Genomic DNA, 19152 nt, shown 5'->3' on the forward strand with positions numbered 1-19152 from the left:
GGCCCAGGCTCTATCCACCGAACCAAACCGGCTAGGGCTCTTTTGTTTTTTCTTACCTAAAAGGGCGCGCCGGAAGTTGTGAGAAAGCCTGTATGCGGCCTCGCTGGCTGCTGGGAGTTGTAGTCCTCTGTCCTATCTCTGACCCTACTGTTTCCGGTGCCGTCACGGGCCGAGCAGTCGGTGACAGCCCCGAGGGCCCCCGCCCCACGCTCATGGCCGAGCCGGACCGTGAGTCGGGGCCTTGGTGGGAGGGTCGGGCAGGGCCGCTCCGGGGCCTGCCTGAGATCTGCAGGCCCCGGGGCCGAGGGCGGGCGAGGTGGGGCAGGAGATAGGGGCTGTGTGGGGAGGAGTGGGGTTCTGGGAGCCGTTGCTAAGTTATCCCTATGGCTAGATTGGTGGGTTTCTGGGTCGCGAGCTTTTAAGGGTCCGTTTGCTTTGTCTTCCAAGTTTAGCAAAGAGGGACCTTGGTTGCCAAGGACCCTCTTTGCTAAAGACTTAGGTTGTTGCTGTCCCGATTGCTAAGGGTACCTGGTTGTTAGGGGGAACTGTAAGATGCTAGGGGACCCCGGGTGTTCCCTCCTATCTCTTCCCTCTAGTTCCTGTGCCCCTCCTAAACAAACCATCCCCACCGCACCTCCTCTCACTTCCAGTCCGAGTATCTCCTACCTTCTCTCTTCCTTTCTAAAGTTACCTCTGTCTGTAAACCTAACCCTCCCCGAGCGGGCGCGCGCGCACACACACACACACACACACACACACACACACTATTATGTCCGTCCTGATTCCTCCTGATGTCCTCCATGCCCTGAATCCTTTACTTTCTCCTCCCTCTACTAAGCCTTCATGTCTCAGCCCCTTTGTCCCTCACTAACCACCTCTCCTCCCAGCACTCTCCACTCTGCTTTTCCCCACCCTCTCCCTCTCTCTACTGCATTTTTACCTCCACCCCCATACACCAGTATAACTAGTTTGGTGGGTCTTCTTGCCCCAGCCCCCTGCTTGAAGCCCTTCATAACTCCTTAACCATTCCCCCCACTGTAACCACATCTGCTCCCCCTCCTCCCTCAGCCTCTGACCCTCTGGAGACCCAGGCAGGGAAGGTGCAGGAGGCTCAGGTGAGATGGGGAAAGGGTGGAGGGAAGGAGAGAGATGGACTTGTTTCCACACCCCACTCCCCTGGGGGGCGGGGGGGACAGAAGGGAGAGTTACCCCAGGGCCCTCAGCTCACAGCCCCAGTCCCTTGCCCCCACCTCCCAGTTCAGCTTCCTGGGGAATAGTGGATTCTGAGGGCTATCGGAGTGTGCAGCCTCAACCCCAAGCCTGCCCTCCTGAACTTTTCTCTTTCCTTGCTCCCCACCCTCCAGTCCCTTCTGAACCTCATTTGTGCTGCTCCTGGAAGAGACAGGCATCCAACTTGGTCCCTGAACTCATGGATCTCATGGACAAGTGACTAGAAAATGACCCTACAGGGTGATTATGAAAATAGCTTAGGGCACTGTGGGAGCCCAGAGGAAACTTTGTGGGGTCACAGTTATTCCAGTCAGTCCCTTCTCTGGAGGAATCCACAGGCTGGTTTAGGAGTCAGATTGAGGGAGACACATTTGCAGTACGTGACGAGTGACTGAATTTTCTTAGGCAAGGTGAGAAATGGTGTTCCACGCAGAGGGTGCAGCTAGTGCAGAGACCTAGCCTGAAAGAGTGTCATACGTTTAGTAGGTGGTGACTGGGGGTGGGCAGCTAATTGTATGCATGGCTGGCATTTATTGAGTACTTCAGCTGGGCACTCTGCTTAGTGCTTTATGGGCATCATCTCATTTCATCTTCCCAGCATTCCTGTGGGAGTCAAGGCCTATTGTGACCATTTTACAGAAGAGGAATTTGAGGCATAGTTGTTAAGTATCCTGTCCTCTGTCTCTCAGCCAGAAGAGCTGGGAAGGGTTTGCAAGCCACAGCACACTCACATTGCCTTCCAGATGCTTCGGTGAGAGCTAGACACAGAGGCCTGAAAGCCCTGAGAACACCTCTAGGTCCCACATGCTGGGCAGGGCCCTTGAGTCCTCACTGTCTGCAGCCTGAAAGAATGCCAGACTCCCACCCCCACCCCCAGCAGCTAAGTTGCTGCAAGTTGTAGGCAATGCAGGAGCTGTGATTAGAGCACCTCACAGGCGCACGGCAGAGGAAGCACAAGCGCTTCCTGTCAGGCCAGGGCTTCTCTCTCGCCTGGCTCCCAAAGTGGGGCCATTGTCAGAGAAAGGGAGTTCATCTTAAAAAGGATCCTCAGTCTCAAAGAGAGAGATTCGAGGGCTAAAATTACAGCATTGTCCATAATGGGGCAAAACTGGAAACAGCTCAAGTGACTGTCAGTAGACAGGTTAAGTGAACTATGGGGCCTCCTTACAATGCAACACTATGCAGCTGCTTAAAAGAATGAGGTGGGTCTATAGTGTCTTGTTCTGCAGAAGATGCAGGATGCAGCATTGTGCTATGATATGACCAAGCTCTGAGAAAATGATGAGTTTCATATTCAGAGTGATAGGGGGAAGGGGTTTTAAGCAGGAGAGTGAGTTGGTCAGAATTGTTTTTACCAGTGCCACTGCAGGGCCCAGCCCTGGTCTAGCACACAGGTATTCCTCCATTCAGTGGTGGACAGTGCCGGAGCTCCTGCCGGGTGCCAGACCCTATTCTCGGTGCTAGACATCCAGTAGTGAACATGAAAAACCCCTGCCTTGTGGAGCTGACGTCATGGTGGCCCTTGTAGATGTTGTTGATGAGATTATTAGACTGGAGACACCAAAGAGAAGGGCTTGTGAAGTGGAGGGGAGTGGGCCAGCCCAGACAGGCATCACACGGAGGGTAGAGAGTAGATCAGAGGTGGAGACTGAGGCTGGGAGTCTAGGTAGGAGGCTGGGACAGAGCCCCCAAGGGAAGAGGACAGACTGGACCAGGAGGAGCACTGAAGAGGGGACACATTATGGCAGGAGGGCAGGGGAGGAAGGCTGGATGCATCTGGCAAACTGGGAGATGGAGGCCACACTGAGATGGGGCCCAGGAGGAGGAGCAGGTTTGGGGAAGATGCTGAGGCCAATGTGGGACACAGTGGGAGTGAGGAGCCTTGGGTCCCTTAAAGGCAGGCATCCAGGAGGCCATGGGAACCTTGGATCGGAGAGGTGGTATCATCAGTGACTGGACCAAGGCCCTTGGCATGGATGAGGCAGGTATCCCAGGCAAGGTGGAGAGAGAAAGCAGGCAGGGCCCAGGATCTGCAATTTGGGAGCCTGGCTAAGGGGAGGAGTTGATAAGGAAATGGAGGGTTGGAAAGGCAGTAACTGGGGTTTTCAGCAGGAGGGCTGATGACCAGAGGGTGAGGACTGAAGTGTTTTCACTGGCATTATTACATTATTATGGAGTGACTTTGGTGAGGAGGGCTGGAAGGGGGCGGCAGGTGCATGCTACAGGGGACAAAAGGGATGCAAGGGGAGAATGTGGATTTGGCACATGAAATAGCAATAGTCAGAGCTTCCTGAGCACTTACCCCACTGGGTGCTGTCTAAGCCCCTCACATAGTTGAACTCATTTCATCTCACAATAGCCCACTGAGGTAGCTGCCCTCTGACATCCATCTCCAAGATGAGGAGCTCTGAGACTCAGAAAAGCAAAGTCACTCATATGAGATTACAGTCCTTGGGAGAGGCAGGCCGTGTCCCCAACGCAGGCACCCTGACCCAGAGCCCACACACTGGGCTGTCCCTCCACCATGGCCCCTCACTTCCTTGGGCCCACATCCCAGCCCAGAGCCTTTCCCAAAACCGGGGTGTCACCCCGCCCCCCCACTTCTAATCCCACTTCTTGGGCCTGGCCACCTTACCCCCACCCCTTTCAGGACTCAGATTCAGACACTGAGGGAGGAGCAGCTGGTGGAGAAGCAGAGAGTGAGTATCTTTCTTAGGAGCCTCATTCCGCGGGGGCTGAGGTGGGGGTGGTTTAGGGCAGGGGTCTGGGTGATACCCCTCACGTCCACCAGGGATGACATTCAGGTATGTAATAATGGGTGCACTGCCAATGCCTGGCGCCCCCCGGCTGGATCCAGCATGGACCCTTGAGTTGTGGGAATGCAGGGGATCCCTGGGCTGGGGCAGGGTTGCTCTGGGCCTCTGTGCACCCAGGCTGAGTGCCCACTACTGTCTCTCTTCTTTTTGGCCAGTGGACTTCCTGCGAAATTTATTCTCCCAGACGTTGGGCCTGGGCACCCAGAAGGAGCGTTTGCTGGACAACCTAACCCTGGAAGGGGTGGCCCACTACATGCTGAGTGAGCGCTGTAAGTCCTTCCCCACCTGCACTGGGCCACTCCCCCCTCCTGGCCCCAAGCGATTTCTCAGCCCCCGGCTACTTGAACTATTCACAACTGTTGTCTGCAAGTAACAAGAAACCCAATTCAAACTGGTTTATACCAAAAAAGGAGTCTGTTCAACCCTTAACTAAAATCCAGCTTGAAGCATGGCCTGGTTCAGGGGCTTCCATGTTGTCAAACGTCGTAACCCTCTCTGGCGCTGGTTTCTTCTGTGTTGGGGTGAAGGTAGCTCCTGGCAGCTCCAAATGCAAGTTCCACCAGCCTCGCAGCTACCACTGAAGAGAGCATCTTTCTCCCAACAGAGCAGAGATTGGCTTCAGTTGGTGCAGGTTGGGTCACGTTCTTACACCAAACTAATCACTGTGTCTCTGATTGGCCAGACCTGAGTCACATCTCCATTGCTGAACTAATGACTACACTCTGATTGGCCAAGCCTGTTTGATAGAATGAAGATGATAATAGTATTTCCTTATAGAGTTATTAGGGGTTAAAAAAAAAAGTTAATAAAAATGTAAATGCCTGGGCTAGGACATGGAGCATAGCAAGAGCTGTGTGTTCCCTGTGATTATTAATTATTACAGAAAGCTTCTTTCAGCTGGTGTGTAGGTGCCTCTTTACTGGGTCACCATGTAGTTTATATTTCTTGCTGTGAGCTGAGGTCACCCGAGTCTGAGAAACCAAGCCCTCGGCAGTTCTCAACTAGAACAATCAACCCTTTGAGGGTCCTGAACAGACCTTTGTTGAGGACATCTTCTCCAGTTTCCTTGTCTTCCAGCTGCTGCCGGCTCCCTTCTCGGGTAGCCAGGCTGCCACCCTGAGCCTCCCTCTCCTGGGCAGGCCAGGCAGCTGGCTATAGCCAGCTACTGGCTCGGGTGGGTGGGCAGTGGCTACAGTGTTCCTCCATCTTCCTTCACCTGGATTTTAGGATAATGGGCCTATGAGGGAATAATAATAAATAATAACAGTTAATTGAGTCCTCACTATTTGCCGAGTGCTGGGCCAGGCACTTGACGGGCTTCCTCTCATTTGATTTTCACATCATTATACCTGTGAGGTCATAACAGGAGTAATCTGGACAGAGGAGGAAACTGAGGCACCGAGAGGCTTTGACTTGGTGCAGGGTTACACACTAGTTAGAGGCCGAGTCAAGACTCAATCCCAGCCCTGTGAATCCAGAGCACAGGCTCCTTCCCCCCGCTGTCCTCCTTTGGACAGGATACACTAGAGGTGCCTGGTTCACAGGGCTTCACTTGTGTCTGTCCATCAGCTGATGGGCAGATGCCAGAGCTGCATGGCAGGGCTGCCTGCCAACCAGCAGCTAAAGAGGCAACTGGGCTATTGTGAAATGATTCCACCCCTGTCCTGTTTTCCTATCTTCTGAAAGCTGGTTAATATAGGGGAACGAAGTGCTTATAGGTATACAAATCATGGGTCTCAAGAAATGTAATACTATTGACTCAAGAATAATAGCAAACATATACACAGTTGACCCTTGAACAACACAGGTTTGAAATGCATGGGTCCACATATCAGATTTTTCTCAATAAATACTATATATGTATTTCCTCTTCCTTATGATTTTCTTAATAATTTTCTTTTCTCTAGCATACTTTATTATAAGAATACAGTATATAATACATGTAGCATACAAATATATATTAATTGACTCTTTATGTTATAGGTAAGGATTCCAGTCAACAGTAGGCTATTAGTAGTTAAGTTTTAGGGGAGTCAAAAGTTATACACGGATTTTCAACATGCTAGGGTAGGGGTGGGGTCATCTCTATTAAACCCCCACATTGTTCAAGGGTCAACTGTATAGTGTTTGCCCAGTGCTGGGCACAGATCTAAGTTTTACAAGAATAAATTCATCCCTAGCCGGTTTGGCTCAGTGGATAGAGCGTTGGCCTGTGGACTGAAAGGTACCGGGTTTGATTCCGGCCAAGGGCACGTGCCTGGATTGCAGGCTTGATCCCCAGTAGGGGCTGTGCAGAAGGCAGTCAATCAATGATTCCCTCTCATCATTGATGTTTCTATCTCTTCCTCCCTCTCCCTTCCTCTCTTAAATCAATAAAGAAATATATATATATTTTTAAAAAAAGAATAAATTCATTCTCTCAACAGCCCTGTGAAGTCAGTACTGAAATTATGCCCATTTAACAGCAGGAAACTGAAGTCAGAGTAGGGATGGTGACTACTCTGATGGTGAGCAGGAAAACCAGGATTTGAATCTGTTATCCACTCTTCTGTTCATTGGGTTTGAGAGTGGCAAATCTTTGGTCTTCACCTGAAAATTGCCAGACTACTGTGTGTTTGATTACAGAGAAAAGAAATGTGTATAATATGCTAGAAATAGGTGGATTCAGGATTGTGTCCAAAAGATGAGGTCCTGCCAGAGATTTTTACAATAACCAGTAACTCTTCTGGGGGAAACCCTCAACCCTAGCCTCCTCATTAAGATCTAGTTTTAGCCCTGGCTGGTTTGGCTCAGCAGATAGAGCATCAGCCTGCAGACTGAAGGGTCCCAGGTTTGATTCCGGTCAAGGGTACATGCCTGGGTTGCAGGCTCAATCCCCAGTAGGTGGTGTACAGAAGACAGCCAATCAATGATTCTCTCTCATCAATGATGTTTCTATCTCTCTCTCCCTCTCCCTTCCCTTCTGAAATCAATTTTATATATATATATATATATATATATATATATATATATTTTTTTTTTTTTTTTTTTTTTTTTTTTTTTAAAGATCTAGTTTATCTCACCCAGCTGGTGTGGTTCAGTGATTGACCATTGACCCATGAATCAGGAGGTCACCATTTGATTCCCGGTCAGGGAAGATGCCTGCTCAATCCCAATGCAGTGATTCTCAACCTTGCTAATGCCGTGACCCTTTAATACAGTTCCTCATGTTGTGGTAACCCCCAATTTCATTGTTACAAATTGAACATAATTAAAGCATAGTGATTAATCACAAAAACAATATGTAATTATATATGTGTTTTCCAGTGGTCTTAGACGACCCCTGTGAAAGCGGTTGAGAACCGCTGCAATAGGGGGTGTGTAGGAAGCAACCAATCGATGTTTCTCATTGATGTTTCTATCTCTCTATCTTTCTCCCTTCCTCTCTCTAAAATCAATAAAAACATATATTTAGAAAAAATCTAGGTGTGTCTAGGTCTAGTTAGGGGCAGAAGCTTCTCTACAAGTGGCCTTTTCTCGACTAAGTTGGTATAATTTCAAACAGTGGATTCTTTGTCCCCATACTGGCTTTTCCACCAATCAACTGTGTGACTGCTTCCCCTCTCTGAGCCTTGGTTTCCTCATCTGTAAAGTGGGGATATTAACACCACCTGCCTCGAGGTGGTTGGGAGGACCATTCATGCATCTGCAATGTTTGCCCCAGGGCCTGGGACCAAGTGAACAGTGTCAAGGGCTGTGATAGATGGTGTTATTTTGAGGCCAAGCAAACCATGTCATATGATGCATAAACTCCTTTCTTCCAGGTCGCAGGGTCATCTGTTTGGTGGGAGCTGGAATCTCCACGTGTAAGTGCCCCCTCCCCCTGTTTTGGGGGAGCCCCTTCCAGGGGCGAGGGGGGCGAGGGGGCGCCGTGTCTAGGCCCTCACTTGGAAGGGTCACTGTGGTATAGATGGGGCCCAGGTCCCTGATGGATTGCTCCCTACCCCTCCTCCCCTAGCCGCGGGCATCCCTGACTTCCGCTCCCCATCCACGGGCCTCTATGCCAACCTGCAGAAGTACCATCTTCCCTATCCAGAGGCCATCTTTGAGATTGGCTACTTCAAGGTATGTGCAGGGAGGAATGTTTGCAATGATGGGAATAGGGGATGGAATGGGGTCATCTGCTCTCATGTCACCAGGGGCATCTGGGTGCCCACCTGCCTTTCACTTTCTCTTCCACAGAAACATCCAGAGCCCTTCTTTGCCCTCGCCAAGGAACTCTATCCTGGGCAATTCAAGGTGAGCTTTTTTCCCCCAATATATTTTATTGATTTTTTACAGAGAGGAAGGGAGAGGGATAGAGAGTTAGAAACATCGATCAGCTGCCTCCTGAACACTCCCTACTGGGGATGTGCCGGAACCAAGGTACATGCCCTTGACCGGAATCAAACCTGGGACCCTTTAGTCCGCAGGCAGACGCTCTAGCCACTGAGCCAAATTGGTCAGGGCAAGGTGAGCTCTTTTTTGCCAGGGAGAACAGCAAAGGCTGGTGGACAGCAGGCATGGGAAGGGCCACTTGGACAAATATAAACTGGTCATTAAATACATGGACTCTGACTCCTGATCCCTCATTTCCTGCTCTTTTTTGTTGTTGTTAATTTTTACCTGAAGATATTTTTTCCATTGACTTTTAGAGAGAGGAGAAGGGACAGGGAGAGACAGAGATAAACATCGATGTGAGAGAAACACATTGATTGGTTGCCTCTCACACGAGCCCTGACCAGGGCTGGGGATTGAGCCGGCAACTGAGGTATGTGCCCTTGACCTGAATTGAACCCGGGACCCTTCAGTCCACAGGCCAAGGCTCTATCCACTAAGCCAAACCAGCTAGGGCTCCCTGCTCTTTTGACCTTGAGCCTCAGTTTTTCCATTTGTAAAATGAAGCTGATAATATTATATGAAAAGGGTTGTTGTGAGGCTTAAATGAGTTAACAATATGTACAAAAGCCCAGTCTCTGGAGACAGGCTGCTTTTGTACAAACCCCAACTCTAAACTTGGCAGCTGTGCGACTTTGGCAAGATAATCGGCCTCCATGTGCTTCAATTTCCTCATCTGTGAAATGGGGATAATGATGGCCTGTGCCTCACAAGGTCAATGTGATGATTCCATGAGGTCGAACAGGCACAGTTCCCAGAGCAGTGAGCGGCAGGTGTCGATGTCGGGAGCCTTCTCTGTTACTGTCATCATTGTTATGATTGCTCCCCTCCAGCCCACCCTGTGTCACTACTTCATCCGCCTGTTGAAGGAGAAAGGGCTGCTCCGGCGCTGCTATACTCAGGTAGGCGGACCGTGGGCATCCTGGGAGGGAGAGGGAGGCTGCCTGTGACCTGGTGCCTCAGTGGTAAGAGCTCGGGCCCCTGCTGCTTTGTCCTGTGACCTGCAGTGAGCCATTTCCCCTCTCAGCCTCAGTTTGCCCTTCTGTAAAGCAGAGGCCAGAAGAGCTACACACTCTCAGGCCTGTGGTGACATGGCAGTGAGCTCCTCTTCTCTGAGCCATCCCACATGTACTGAGAAAGGACCTGGTGCCTGAGGGGAGGGGACACCATTTACACCATAGATTTCATAGATTTTCCAGCAGATAATACCAGAATGACTGGATCTAACAAAATCCGTACACTATGTCAGTATCCTAATGGGCAGATGTAGTGTCTTAAGAAAGGGTCATCTTTTTATGATTTGCACAAAAGCCTCATATGTGCTATGGGTTCCCGGCTCATACATGTCAGGTGCTGAGCCTAGGGCCTCAGGCTGGGGTACTCAGGCAAAGATGGCTCACCTTGTTGGCTCCTGGACTTCTGGGATCTCACACCCCTAGCAGTAAAAAATGTTTATGCCTCTACCTTTGTTTTTTGGTTATGTATTGAAATTACATGATATCATGCATGCTATAAATTATACTATACCTCAGAACCCCAAATTGTAAAATAGAGAACACATGAATATAAATAGGTATTCTTTTTTTTTAAATATATTTTATTGATTTTTTACAGAGAGGAAGGGAGAGAGATAGAGAGTTAGAAACATCGATGAGAGAGAAACATCGATCAGCTGCCTCCTGCACATCTACTGAGGATGTGCCCACAACCCAGGTACATGCCCTTGGCCGGAATTGAACCTAGGACCTTTCAGTCCGCAGGCCGATGCTCTATCCACTGAGCCAAACCGGTTTCAGCTAAATAGGTATTCTAATATTTCCTTCCTGCACCTGGCAATTTGGAGCCCGCAGCTTCAGAAACTGCCACCAGGGGGAGGATGAATTCTTTGTAGGCCCAGATTTTTCAAATGGAGTGCAGGTGCTCCTGCCTAGAGCTGGTAGTGTGATGGGGTAGGGGACAGTCACCTCCTAGGAGTAGCCCAGGCTCAAGATAAACCTGACCTTTCTTCCCAGAGGGTCAGCTTTATCCACAGGATGTGGCTCAGACATGATACAATGGCTCATCTTAGCCAGTGCCCTCCGTGCATGATTTCGTGGACTCCTCACCTTGCCCTTGCTGGCATCCCTGTTTGTTAGCTTCTGTCACAAAGGTTTACTGAGTGTCAACCGAATGCCAGGCCCTGCTGGCAGCAAACAGAGCAGATTCCCTGCCCTCCTGAAGCTGACATTAATGTGGGGAGAGACCATGGACAAGATGCATAAGTAGCTTATGTACTGTGGCAGATGAGAGTTCTGTGGAGTAGGTTTAAGCAGAAAGGGAAATCTGAACCTCTGTGTGTGGAGGGTGGAGTGTTGTTGTAAACAAGGTATCAGGAAGGCCTCACTGAGACACTTAAACAACGACCTAAGGGAAGGAGCCATGAGATTATTTTGGGGGACTGCGTTCCAGGCAAGGGAACGGCCAGTGCAAGATCCTGAGGGAGACCGAATTTGATGTGTTCAAGAAGGTGGATCTGAGTAAGCGAAGAGGACAGTAGTAGGAGAGAATGGAGGAGATGAAGTCAGGGAGGTGACAGGGGCAGACCTTATGGGGTCTCAGGCCTGAGCAAGATGGTGCCACAGGAGGGCTCTGAGCAAAGCAGGGATGAGATCAGGTGTCCCTCTGGCTGCCTGTAGGAGCTAGACCAGCCGTGGGCAAACTATGGCCCGCGGGCCCGATCCGGCCCGTTTGAAATGAATAAAACTAAAAAAAAAAAGACCGTACCCTTTTATGTAATGATGTTTACTTTGAATTTATATTAGTTCACACAAACACTCCATCCATGTTTTTGTTCCGGCCCTCCGGCCCAGTTTAAGAACCCATTGTGGCCCTCGAGTCAAAAAGTTTGCCCACCCCTGAGCTAAACTATGGGCGCAGTGGGGAGAGGGTTACAGAGACCAGGGAGCAGGCTGCTGTGATGGTTTAAGCAGGAGAGGATGGAGGCTGGGCCAGGGTGGGGGCTGTCAAGGGGAGAAGGGGCAGGTTATGAATCCATTTTAAAGCTTGAACCAGCAGGACTTGTTGATGGATTGGATGTGAAATGATTCATGAGAGAGAGGAGTCAAGGATGACTGGACAGCTCTCAGCCTGGGCACCTGCTGCTTTTTACTGAGATGGTGGGAGGTTGTGGGGGTGGGGGCAGAAGAGGAGTTTGCTTTGAGGCCTATTGAGGTTGAGATGCCACGTGGAGATGTGGACAGATGGTCGGACACAGGAGTCTAGACTAGTCTAGTCCGGAGGGGCAGCGTATAAACAATGTTTAAACTCACCAGACAGGATGAGATAATGGGGTTCCAGCATGAGAAGCCCAGGCCCAGGACAAAGTGCCCGTCAGAGCTGCTCAGCGGGCTCACTTCCCAGCTCTGCAGAGGCACATGTGCCTGCCCTTGACCATGAAAGTATGGCAGCTGCCTCCTACTTTTACACGAGAGCCAACATGAATACATTCTGGGGTCAAAAGGTACTCTGCAGGCATTCCCTCTCCAGTTGCAATATTTAATGCATGAAATTTAACTATATATAATATTCAAACTGGCATACTACCTAAAATAGATAAAGGTGGGAAAAAAATCTTTCCATTCTCACATTTCATGAAACCATTTTTTTCAAACTTAACACCCTCTTCCTTGATCTCAGCCACTATTTGAGTCACTGACCCAGTTTCCTGGAACACATTGTCTTCACTTCTTTCTGAATTGTGGTGACGCAGCAATTCTGAAGCGACATATCATGCAGTTTTTATCTGAAGGCACAAGTATCCACTCAAATGTTCGAACAGTTGCCCTGTTCACCTAAGTTACTTGATCATCACAGCAACACATTCTTTGAAATATTGGCATTTGCACTATACATAGGGTTTGGACGTGTCTTTCTTTCTTTTCAACCAATTTATTTGCCTCTCTTTATTTCTCTTTCACTGGGCAGCTAAAAGAAGGAAATCCTTTCTTAGCACAATTCATTGGTCTCCCGCCTCAGCTCGCATTTTGGTAATGCACAGCCATACTTGTGCATTATTTTTATTATAAGTATTTATTTAAGCCAAACATATGATGGAAGCACGATCTCAAATGTTCTCTGAACTTAGCTTTCTTTCACCTCACCCCTTGTCTGAAAGATCTTCCGTATCCTCACCCACATAGCAGCTTCATGCTTTTTAAAAGCTGTCAATGGTGATATGTCTAACAGGGACACAATGTTTTAAAACAAAAAGGGAACCAAGATTTAAAAATCAGATTTCAAGTGAAAACCCTAAAAATTGGGAAGCGCTGCATCCTGGGTGGCCTTCTCCGGGAGAATAGCTGGTGGAGTTGAGTAGCCACTGCCCACTCTCGGAACTGCTCACCCTTGCCCAGGGCACACCCCTCCATGGCCGGTTTCCTGCCGGCACCGGGGCCATGTGGCAGTTGCTGAGTATCGTCTCAAGTTCAGTGCTTGTCCTTTGGGACAGAATCTCCTTGGGCCATACTGCCCAGCCCCCAGCTCCCCTCCCTGCAGGCCTCTGATGTGGGCTCCTTCGCGTGTCTCATTCTGTGGCAAGCAGATACACAAATTCAAATATATTTTTTTCACATCCTGTACACACTGCCTTTGTGCTTTTTTTTGCCTTTTAACATAGTGGCGAGATCATTTCCTATCCGTACATACAGGTTGGCCTCATTCTTTGTTTTTGTTTCTTGATTTCACATGGCGTCAAAGAATAACAGGCATTCAGGCAGTTCTGCACGCTGTTGAGTTATCTGCGCACACACTGCTGATGTACAAGGGAGTCAATAGTAGGCTGAATCAAGTAACAAAGGCAAACTAGGATTCCCAGTGGAGTGGGGGAGGGAGAAAGCTGCAGAGAATCTGGGAACAGTGACTCTTGTCTGCATGTTCTGGGGGTAAGCTGATTTCTGGCAGGGAGGGGAGAGTGCAGTTGGGGCCATCTGCCCTTGAAAGGAACCTTTCAGTTGTCCATGGCATCTCCAGGAAACCTTGTCGGTTCAGCTGTGGGCCACACGTGACGGACCGTCTCTGTAACATCTGCCAGTGTCCTCGGTCGGCACCGGCCTCACGGGCAAACGAAAACTGCTCCAGAGAGGCTGCGTGTTGAGAGAAAAATGAGAGCACAAATGTGTATGTGGGAGAGAATATCCTTGTTTGGTGAATAAGGAAAGTTTCTTTGTCTCAAAGGAATACAGTTAAGATTCTATCCGTGAAACAGACCTGTCAGAAACCTGGCTGCTAAATAGGGAAAGTGTGATTAAAACCACAAAGCTCCCCTGAGTTTTTTATTTCTGCTGCTGCTTGGCCAGGGCTGCCACACACAGCTGTGCAGTCTGGGTGCTGCACAAGAACGCCACATCGGAGGGGGCTCGGTTTACAATGGGAACATTGTACATCATTTCAACAGATTTCTAGTAGGTGGCACTAAAGTATGTGGTTCCGACAAAACAAATGATCTGAAAAATGGAAGCAAAGTGGCCTGAATTTGCAGAGAAATGCCATATGGGCTGGTGATGGCCATGGGCCTGGGCTCATACACATTTGAGTTTGGACCCGTGCCTATAAGCATCCATGACTTTTACCCTTTCAGTGGCACCATAAGAATAAACAGAATTTTTTAGACACACCCTGCCCCTTGCTTTCCCTACCTTCTCTCTCTCCCTGTCCCACTGGTTTCTCTTGGCTACAACTCCCTGCTCCGTCTCCTGCTCCTGACCCTCTTCCCTCCCTTTCTCCTCCAGAACATAGACACCCTGGAGCGAGTGGCAGGGCTGGAGCCTGAGGACTTAGTGGAGGCCCATGGCACCTTCTACACGTCGCACTGCATCAGCCCCCTCTGCCGGAAGGAGTATACACTCAGCTGGATGAAAGGTGAGGGGCTAGAGGTCATCCCTAAGGGCAGGCCTTCTGCCCACTGTCCGCTGCTCAGCTCCAGGGACAGGGCCTTCTCCAGTGGGCACCTGTTCTGCCCTGCACAGCTCTGTTGCTCTTTTTAGTAGATAATGGCAGCCTCCAAAGATTTGAAGTGGCAGTGAGGTTCATTGCTCCACCACTACCTCACAGCCAGGTTATGATGGATGCAAGCTCCAGATCCAGGTCAGCCGCACACAGAGACAGGTAGCAGAGGCCCCCAAATGGTCATACCGCCTCTTTCGTGATGTCATGAAACCCTAGCTCTTTGCCCTTTAAGGGGCTCTGACTTTAGTGTACCTGATGTGCTCATCAAGGCAGCGGGAACTAAGTTCTCAGGAGAGCAGAGCTGTCCGATAGAGCTTTCTGAGATGAGGGAAACCTCCCATCTCTGCACTGTCCGGTCTGGCAGCCACTGGCTTCACTGAAATGCGGCTAGAGCAGGGGTGGGCAAACTTTTTGACTCGAGGGCCACAATGGGTTCTTAAACTGGACCGGAGGGCCAGAACAAAAGCATGGATGGAGTGTTTGTGTGAACTAATATAAATTCCAAGTAAACATCATTACATAAAAGGGTACGGTCTTTTTTTTTTTTAGTTTTATTCATTTCAAATGGGCCGGATCTGGCCCACGGGCTGTAGTTTGCCCACGGCTGGGCTAGTGGGACCAAGGAACTCAATTTTAAATGTAAAAAGCCATATCTGCTATGATGACCATATGGGACAGCACTTGTACGAGAAACACAGGACTCAATTAGCGCATGAATTCAGGCAAGCAGAATCTATGGAGTGTGAAGCCAAACACAGGCCTGGTCAGGGTTGAAGGCTGGGGCTGCCCCTACAGGGCTTGCTAAAGTCATAGTCCCCATTCATGTTAGGGCAGAGTGTCCAAAAAAGGGGGGGAAATTTTTCAGCCAACCCACATTTCTTGAATACAGCAAGAGCCTATTTCTGACCTCCACTGTGTGAATTAAGAAGTCACTTATGAAGAAATGAATGTGAGGTGTGAGGAATCATAGGAGCTAAGAACGAAGAAAAGGCAAAAAAAAAAAAAAAAAAAAAAAAAAGTCACTTATTTCACCCATGAAAACCCATTTCTGACATTCTTTATGCTAACTTCACAAAGCCTCTGGTGTCCATGGGAGATAAGGACAACACTTGTATTAGGGCCTCTGGATAAAATACCAGCTGACCATCCTTCGAGTGAGGAGGCCTGAACAGCCCAGCTACGTGCAGCTGGGGATGATGTACAGTTAACATTACCCCATTATGTTCACTTACAGCAATATCTCATGCAGCACCCACAAAATAGGATACTGTCAATGCAGAAATGTTTTAAAATAAATGACAGACATTAAAACACTTCTCTATTTGTCAAAGAAATGAATGGTTGAATGAATGAGCTAGGATTCTATGGATTGCAAGTGGCAGAATGCTTTTCAAGTTTTCTTAATCAATAAGCAATAAGGAGACAGACCAGTGTGGCTCAGTGGTTGAGTGGCGACCTATGAACCTAGAGGTTGCTGGCTCGATTCCCAGTCAGGGCACATGCCTGGGTTGTAAGCTCAATCCCCACTGCGAGGTGTGCAAGAGGCAACTAATCAATGATTCTCTCTCATCATTGATGCTTCTGTGTCTCTCTCCCTCTCCCTCTCTGAAATCAATAAAAATATACTAAAAATAATAATAATAAGCAATAAGGAGCATGATAGTCACAGTATGGTGTGTGGGGGTGTCAGTCACAGAACCCAAGTCTGCCTAAAGATTTCTCCCCATCCCAGGATCATCTGTCTATTCTTCCCTCTTGTTCTGCCACCAGGCCTGGGACCCCAGGCCTCTCTGACCCAGGAGGAAATAGGGCTGCCCCCAAAGACCCACAGACAGAACTTCACTCTTGACTCCAGTTTCCTCAGGTTGGGAGTTGGGGAGTCCAGTGGCCCCTGTTAGGAGCAAGTGTCTGCTCATTTGTTGACTCTTTCATTCAGTAGCTAAGCCTGTTGCTGGGAGCCACCCTTGGACTCCTGGGGCATGGGGGAGGACAGGGGCAGTTCTCTGAGACGGGGGGTCCCTTCTGAGCAGGGCAGATACCCAGGAGGTTCCCTGGTGACTGAGGTGTGTTTGCGTGGACAGTGAAGAAAGGGGCAGGGGAGGTGGCAGGGCAGGCTGCAGCCCCAGCCCAGAGCCTCTCACCTCCTTCTCCCCTTCCCCTTCTCCACACCCAGAGAAGATCTTCTCCGAGGTGACTCCCAAGTGTGAGAACTGTCAGAGCGTGGTGAAGCCTGGTGAGCCTTGGGGCCAGGGACCAACCGAGGGAGATTTGGACTGCCCCAAATCTAATGCCGACTTGGAAACACCCCACCCCACTAACCCCTTCCCCAGAAGGCCACAGTCGCCATCCACCCACCTCTGGTCACCCTCTCTCCAGGGAGAGGGCTCTGTACCCTGGCCTGTCCCTGCTGCTCTGCACCCCCCACCCAGCCCTGAGGTCTGCTCCTTCCTGTACTCTGCCTCCCCTTGTTCACTGTCTTTTTCTGTCCTGTGTTGTCTGTCTGTCCATCCGTTTCCACCTCAGATATTGTGTTCTTTGGTGAGAACCTCCCAGCGCGTTTCTTCTCCTGCATTCAGTCAGTAAGTGTCTCCATCACCACTCTGTGCTCAGCCCATGTGGGGACAGCCTGGACCCTGCCCTGGGGAGGGTCACTTCCTCAGCCAGCTGTTTGTGGGCTTGCAGTGGGGACTGGGGTGGGGAGGGAGGGGCTCAGCCTCAGCTGAGGATGGAGCCCTCATGGCCATGGCCACTCCCCCTTCACAGGACTTCCTGAACGTGGACCTGCTCATCATCATGGGCACCTCCCTGCAGGTGCAGCCCTTTGCATCCCTCATCAGCAAGTAGGTTGGGATTTGGGCTCGGGGGTGCTGGGGATAGGGGAGCCAGGACAGGTCCTCACTACTCAGCTCGCCATCTTCCCAGGGCACCCCTCTCTACCCCACGCCTGCTCATCAACAAGGAAAAAACTGGCCAGGTGAGTCGGCTTTTATTCACTTCTCGTTCTTCCCTGCCTGCTTGATCCTCACATGGGTCCCCATTTCTTCCCACTGGCTGCCTCGGAATGATGGGATGGGTCTCTGGGGAACCCAATAGTTCAGACCCCTCAGCTCCGGACCAGGGATTCCAGAATCCAGAGGGATCAAGTTCTGGGCTGCCCTGCCTCTAAAATTCCACAGGCTCTGGGTCATTCAGAGCCCTTTTGAGCAAGTGACATAACCCCAACTCAAAGCAACTGAAGCCAAAACACTTCCTGGGACTGAAGAGTCAGGGCAGCTGGAGCCTGGGCCTTCTCAGTGTCATCAGAGTCACCAGGGGCTTCCTCTTGGAGAGTAATGTTTCTTCCAACAGGCAAAACATGCCATGTGCCAGATGCTGCTGTAAGCGTTTTCCCTGGGTTAACCCACTGACAGAACAGCCCTCGTTGTGGGTTCGATGATCATCCCCACTACAGACAAGGAAACTGAGATTCCGAGAGGCCAGGTCACTTAAGCGAAGTCACAGAGCTGGGGTGCAAACCCAGTGCTCTTATCTCTCCCCATACCCCCTCTTCCCTGCAGACTGACCCCTTCCTGGGAATGATGATGGGCCTTGGGGGAGGCATGGACTTTGACTCCAAGAAGGCCTACAGGTAAGGCCTGGATCTGCTGTGGGGAATGGAGCCTGCGAGGGACAGGACCAAGGTGGGGGTGGGGATGGGGTGGGGCATGAAGGCACACAAACAGGGCAGAGCTAGCAGGGGCCTGGGGCAAGCCTGGGAGATCTGATTCTCACTCAACCACAGGGATGTGGCCTGGCTGGGTGACTGTGACCAGGGCTGCCTGGCTCTTGCTGACCTCCTCGGATGGAAGGTGAGGAGCCTGGGCCACCCCAGCCCTCCCTGAGCCCAGTCCCTGGACCCCTGCCCCATGGGTCCTCTGACCCCATGAGGCATGGTGACCTCTGACCCCTGGAAACATTGTCCCCTGCAGAAGGAGCTAGAAGACCTTGTCCGGAAGGAGCATGCCAGCATTGACGCTCAGTCAGGGTTGGGGAGTCCCAACCCCACCACTTCAGCTTCCCCCAGGAAGTCCCCACCTGCCGCCAAGGAGGAGGCCAGGACCATGGAGGGGAAGAAACCCCAGTGACACCTGCGCCTCCCAGGCAGGATACCCAGCTCCTTTGGGGCAGTTGAGCCCCAACCAGCCCTGGTCCTCCCTAACTTGCAGCTTTTGTCTGGGGAGCTCAGAGCATTCCCTCAGTCTCATAACCACCCCCTCCTAAAACTGGGGTCCCAGCCCCCCTGACCCTGGCAGATCTCTAACATCTCCTGGGTGCTGAGGCATGAGCCACCCATCTCTAACAGCCGGACCCTCTAGCTACCCCAGGGGCAAGGATCAACCTCCCTAATGTCTAACTGCTCCCGGGAGACCGAGGAGCCTCCAAATTTCTAACTGTCCCAGGACAGGGCCATAGGGCCCACATACTTTCAACTGCTCCCAGGGGCCTGTGGCCAAGTAGACAAAATTTAACCTACCCTGGCAGGACTGGAGGCCCTCCAAACATAACTCATCAAATGGGGGGATTTGAGCCTGCAGACCTCCCACCTCTCTGCCTCCAATTCCTAAAGTGGGTGCTGGGCTGCCTTCACTAAGGACCCAATTCCCATGCAGAATGGGCAGATGATGTTGCCTATTGGAGACAAATTAAAAACAAAAAACTAACAGTCAGC

At 50.5% G+C, this 19152-nt stretch overlaps 1 protein-coding gene across 3 annotated transcripts; it reads left to right on the plus strand.

Moving 5' to 3' along the window:
* Positions 1-129: 129 nt before the first annotated feature.
* Positions 130-19150, plus strand: SIRT2 (sirtuin 2). Of its 3 annotated transcripts, XM_070398781.1 has the most exons (16): positions 130-228; positions 1069-1115; positions 3881-3929; positions 4202-4315; positions 7850-7891; positions 8044-8150; positions 8268-8324; positions 9296-9364; positions 14228-14357; positions 16618-16677; positions 16968-17023; positions 17208-17284; positions 17367-17418; positions 18002-18072; positions 18226-18292; positions 18413-19150. In XM_070398781.1, exons 1-16 carry the CDS (start codon positions 213-215, stop codon positions 18566-18568), a joined length of 1170 nt encoding a protein of 389 aa, XP_070254882.1. In that variant the 5' UTR covers positions 130-212; the 3' UTR covers positions 18569-19150. The 3 variants fall into 3 exon arrangements, with proteins under 3 accessions (XP_070254882.1, XP_070254884.1, XP_070254885.1); XM_070398783.1 differs by lacking the exon at positions 1069-1115 and having other exon boundaries at positions 194-228; XM_070398784.1 differs by lacking the exons at positions 130-228; positions 1069-1115 and adding an exon at positions 1365-1470.
* The last annotated feature ends 2 nt before the right edge of the window (positions 19151-19152 follow it).

The sequence above is a fragment of the Myotis yumanensis genome, unplaced genomic scaffold (assembly GCF_028538775.1).
Source record: "Myotis yumanensis isolate MYYU_CA2020_CCGP unplaced genomic scaffold, mMyoYum1.0.hap1 SCAF_18, whole genome shotgun sequence".
Classification (NCBI taxonomy): domain Eukaryota; kingdom Metazoa; phylum Chordata; class Mammalia; order Chiroptera; family Vespertilionidae; genus Myotis; species Myotis yumanensis.

Excerpts from the sequence above, each read along its gene's own strand:
- SIRT2 (XM_070398781.1), top strand. Across the intron at positions 8,151-8,267 it reads TTGAGATTGGCTACTTCAAG|AAACATCCAGAGCCCTTCTT; the intron begins GTATGTGCAGGG and ends TCTCTTCCACAG. Across the intron at positions 8,325-9,295 it reads TCTATCCTGGGCAATTCAAG|CCCACCCTGTGTCACTACTT; the intron begins GTGAGCTTTTTT and ends GCTCCCCTCCAG.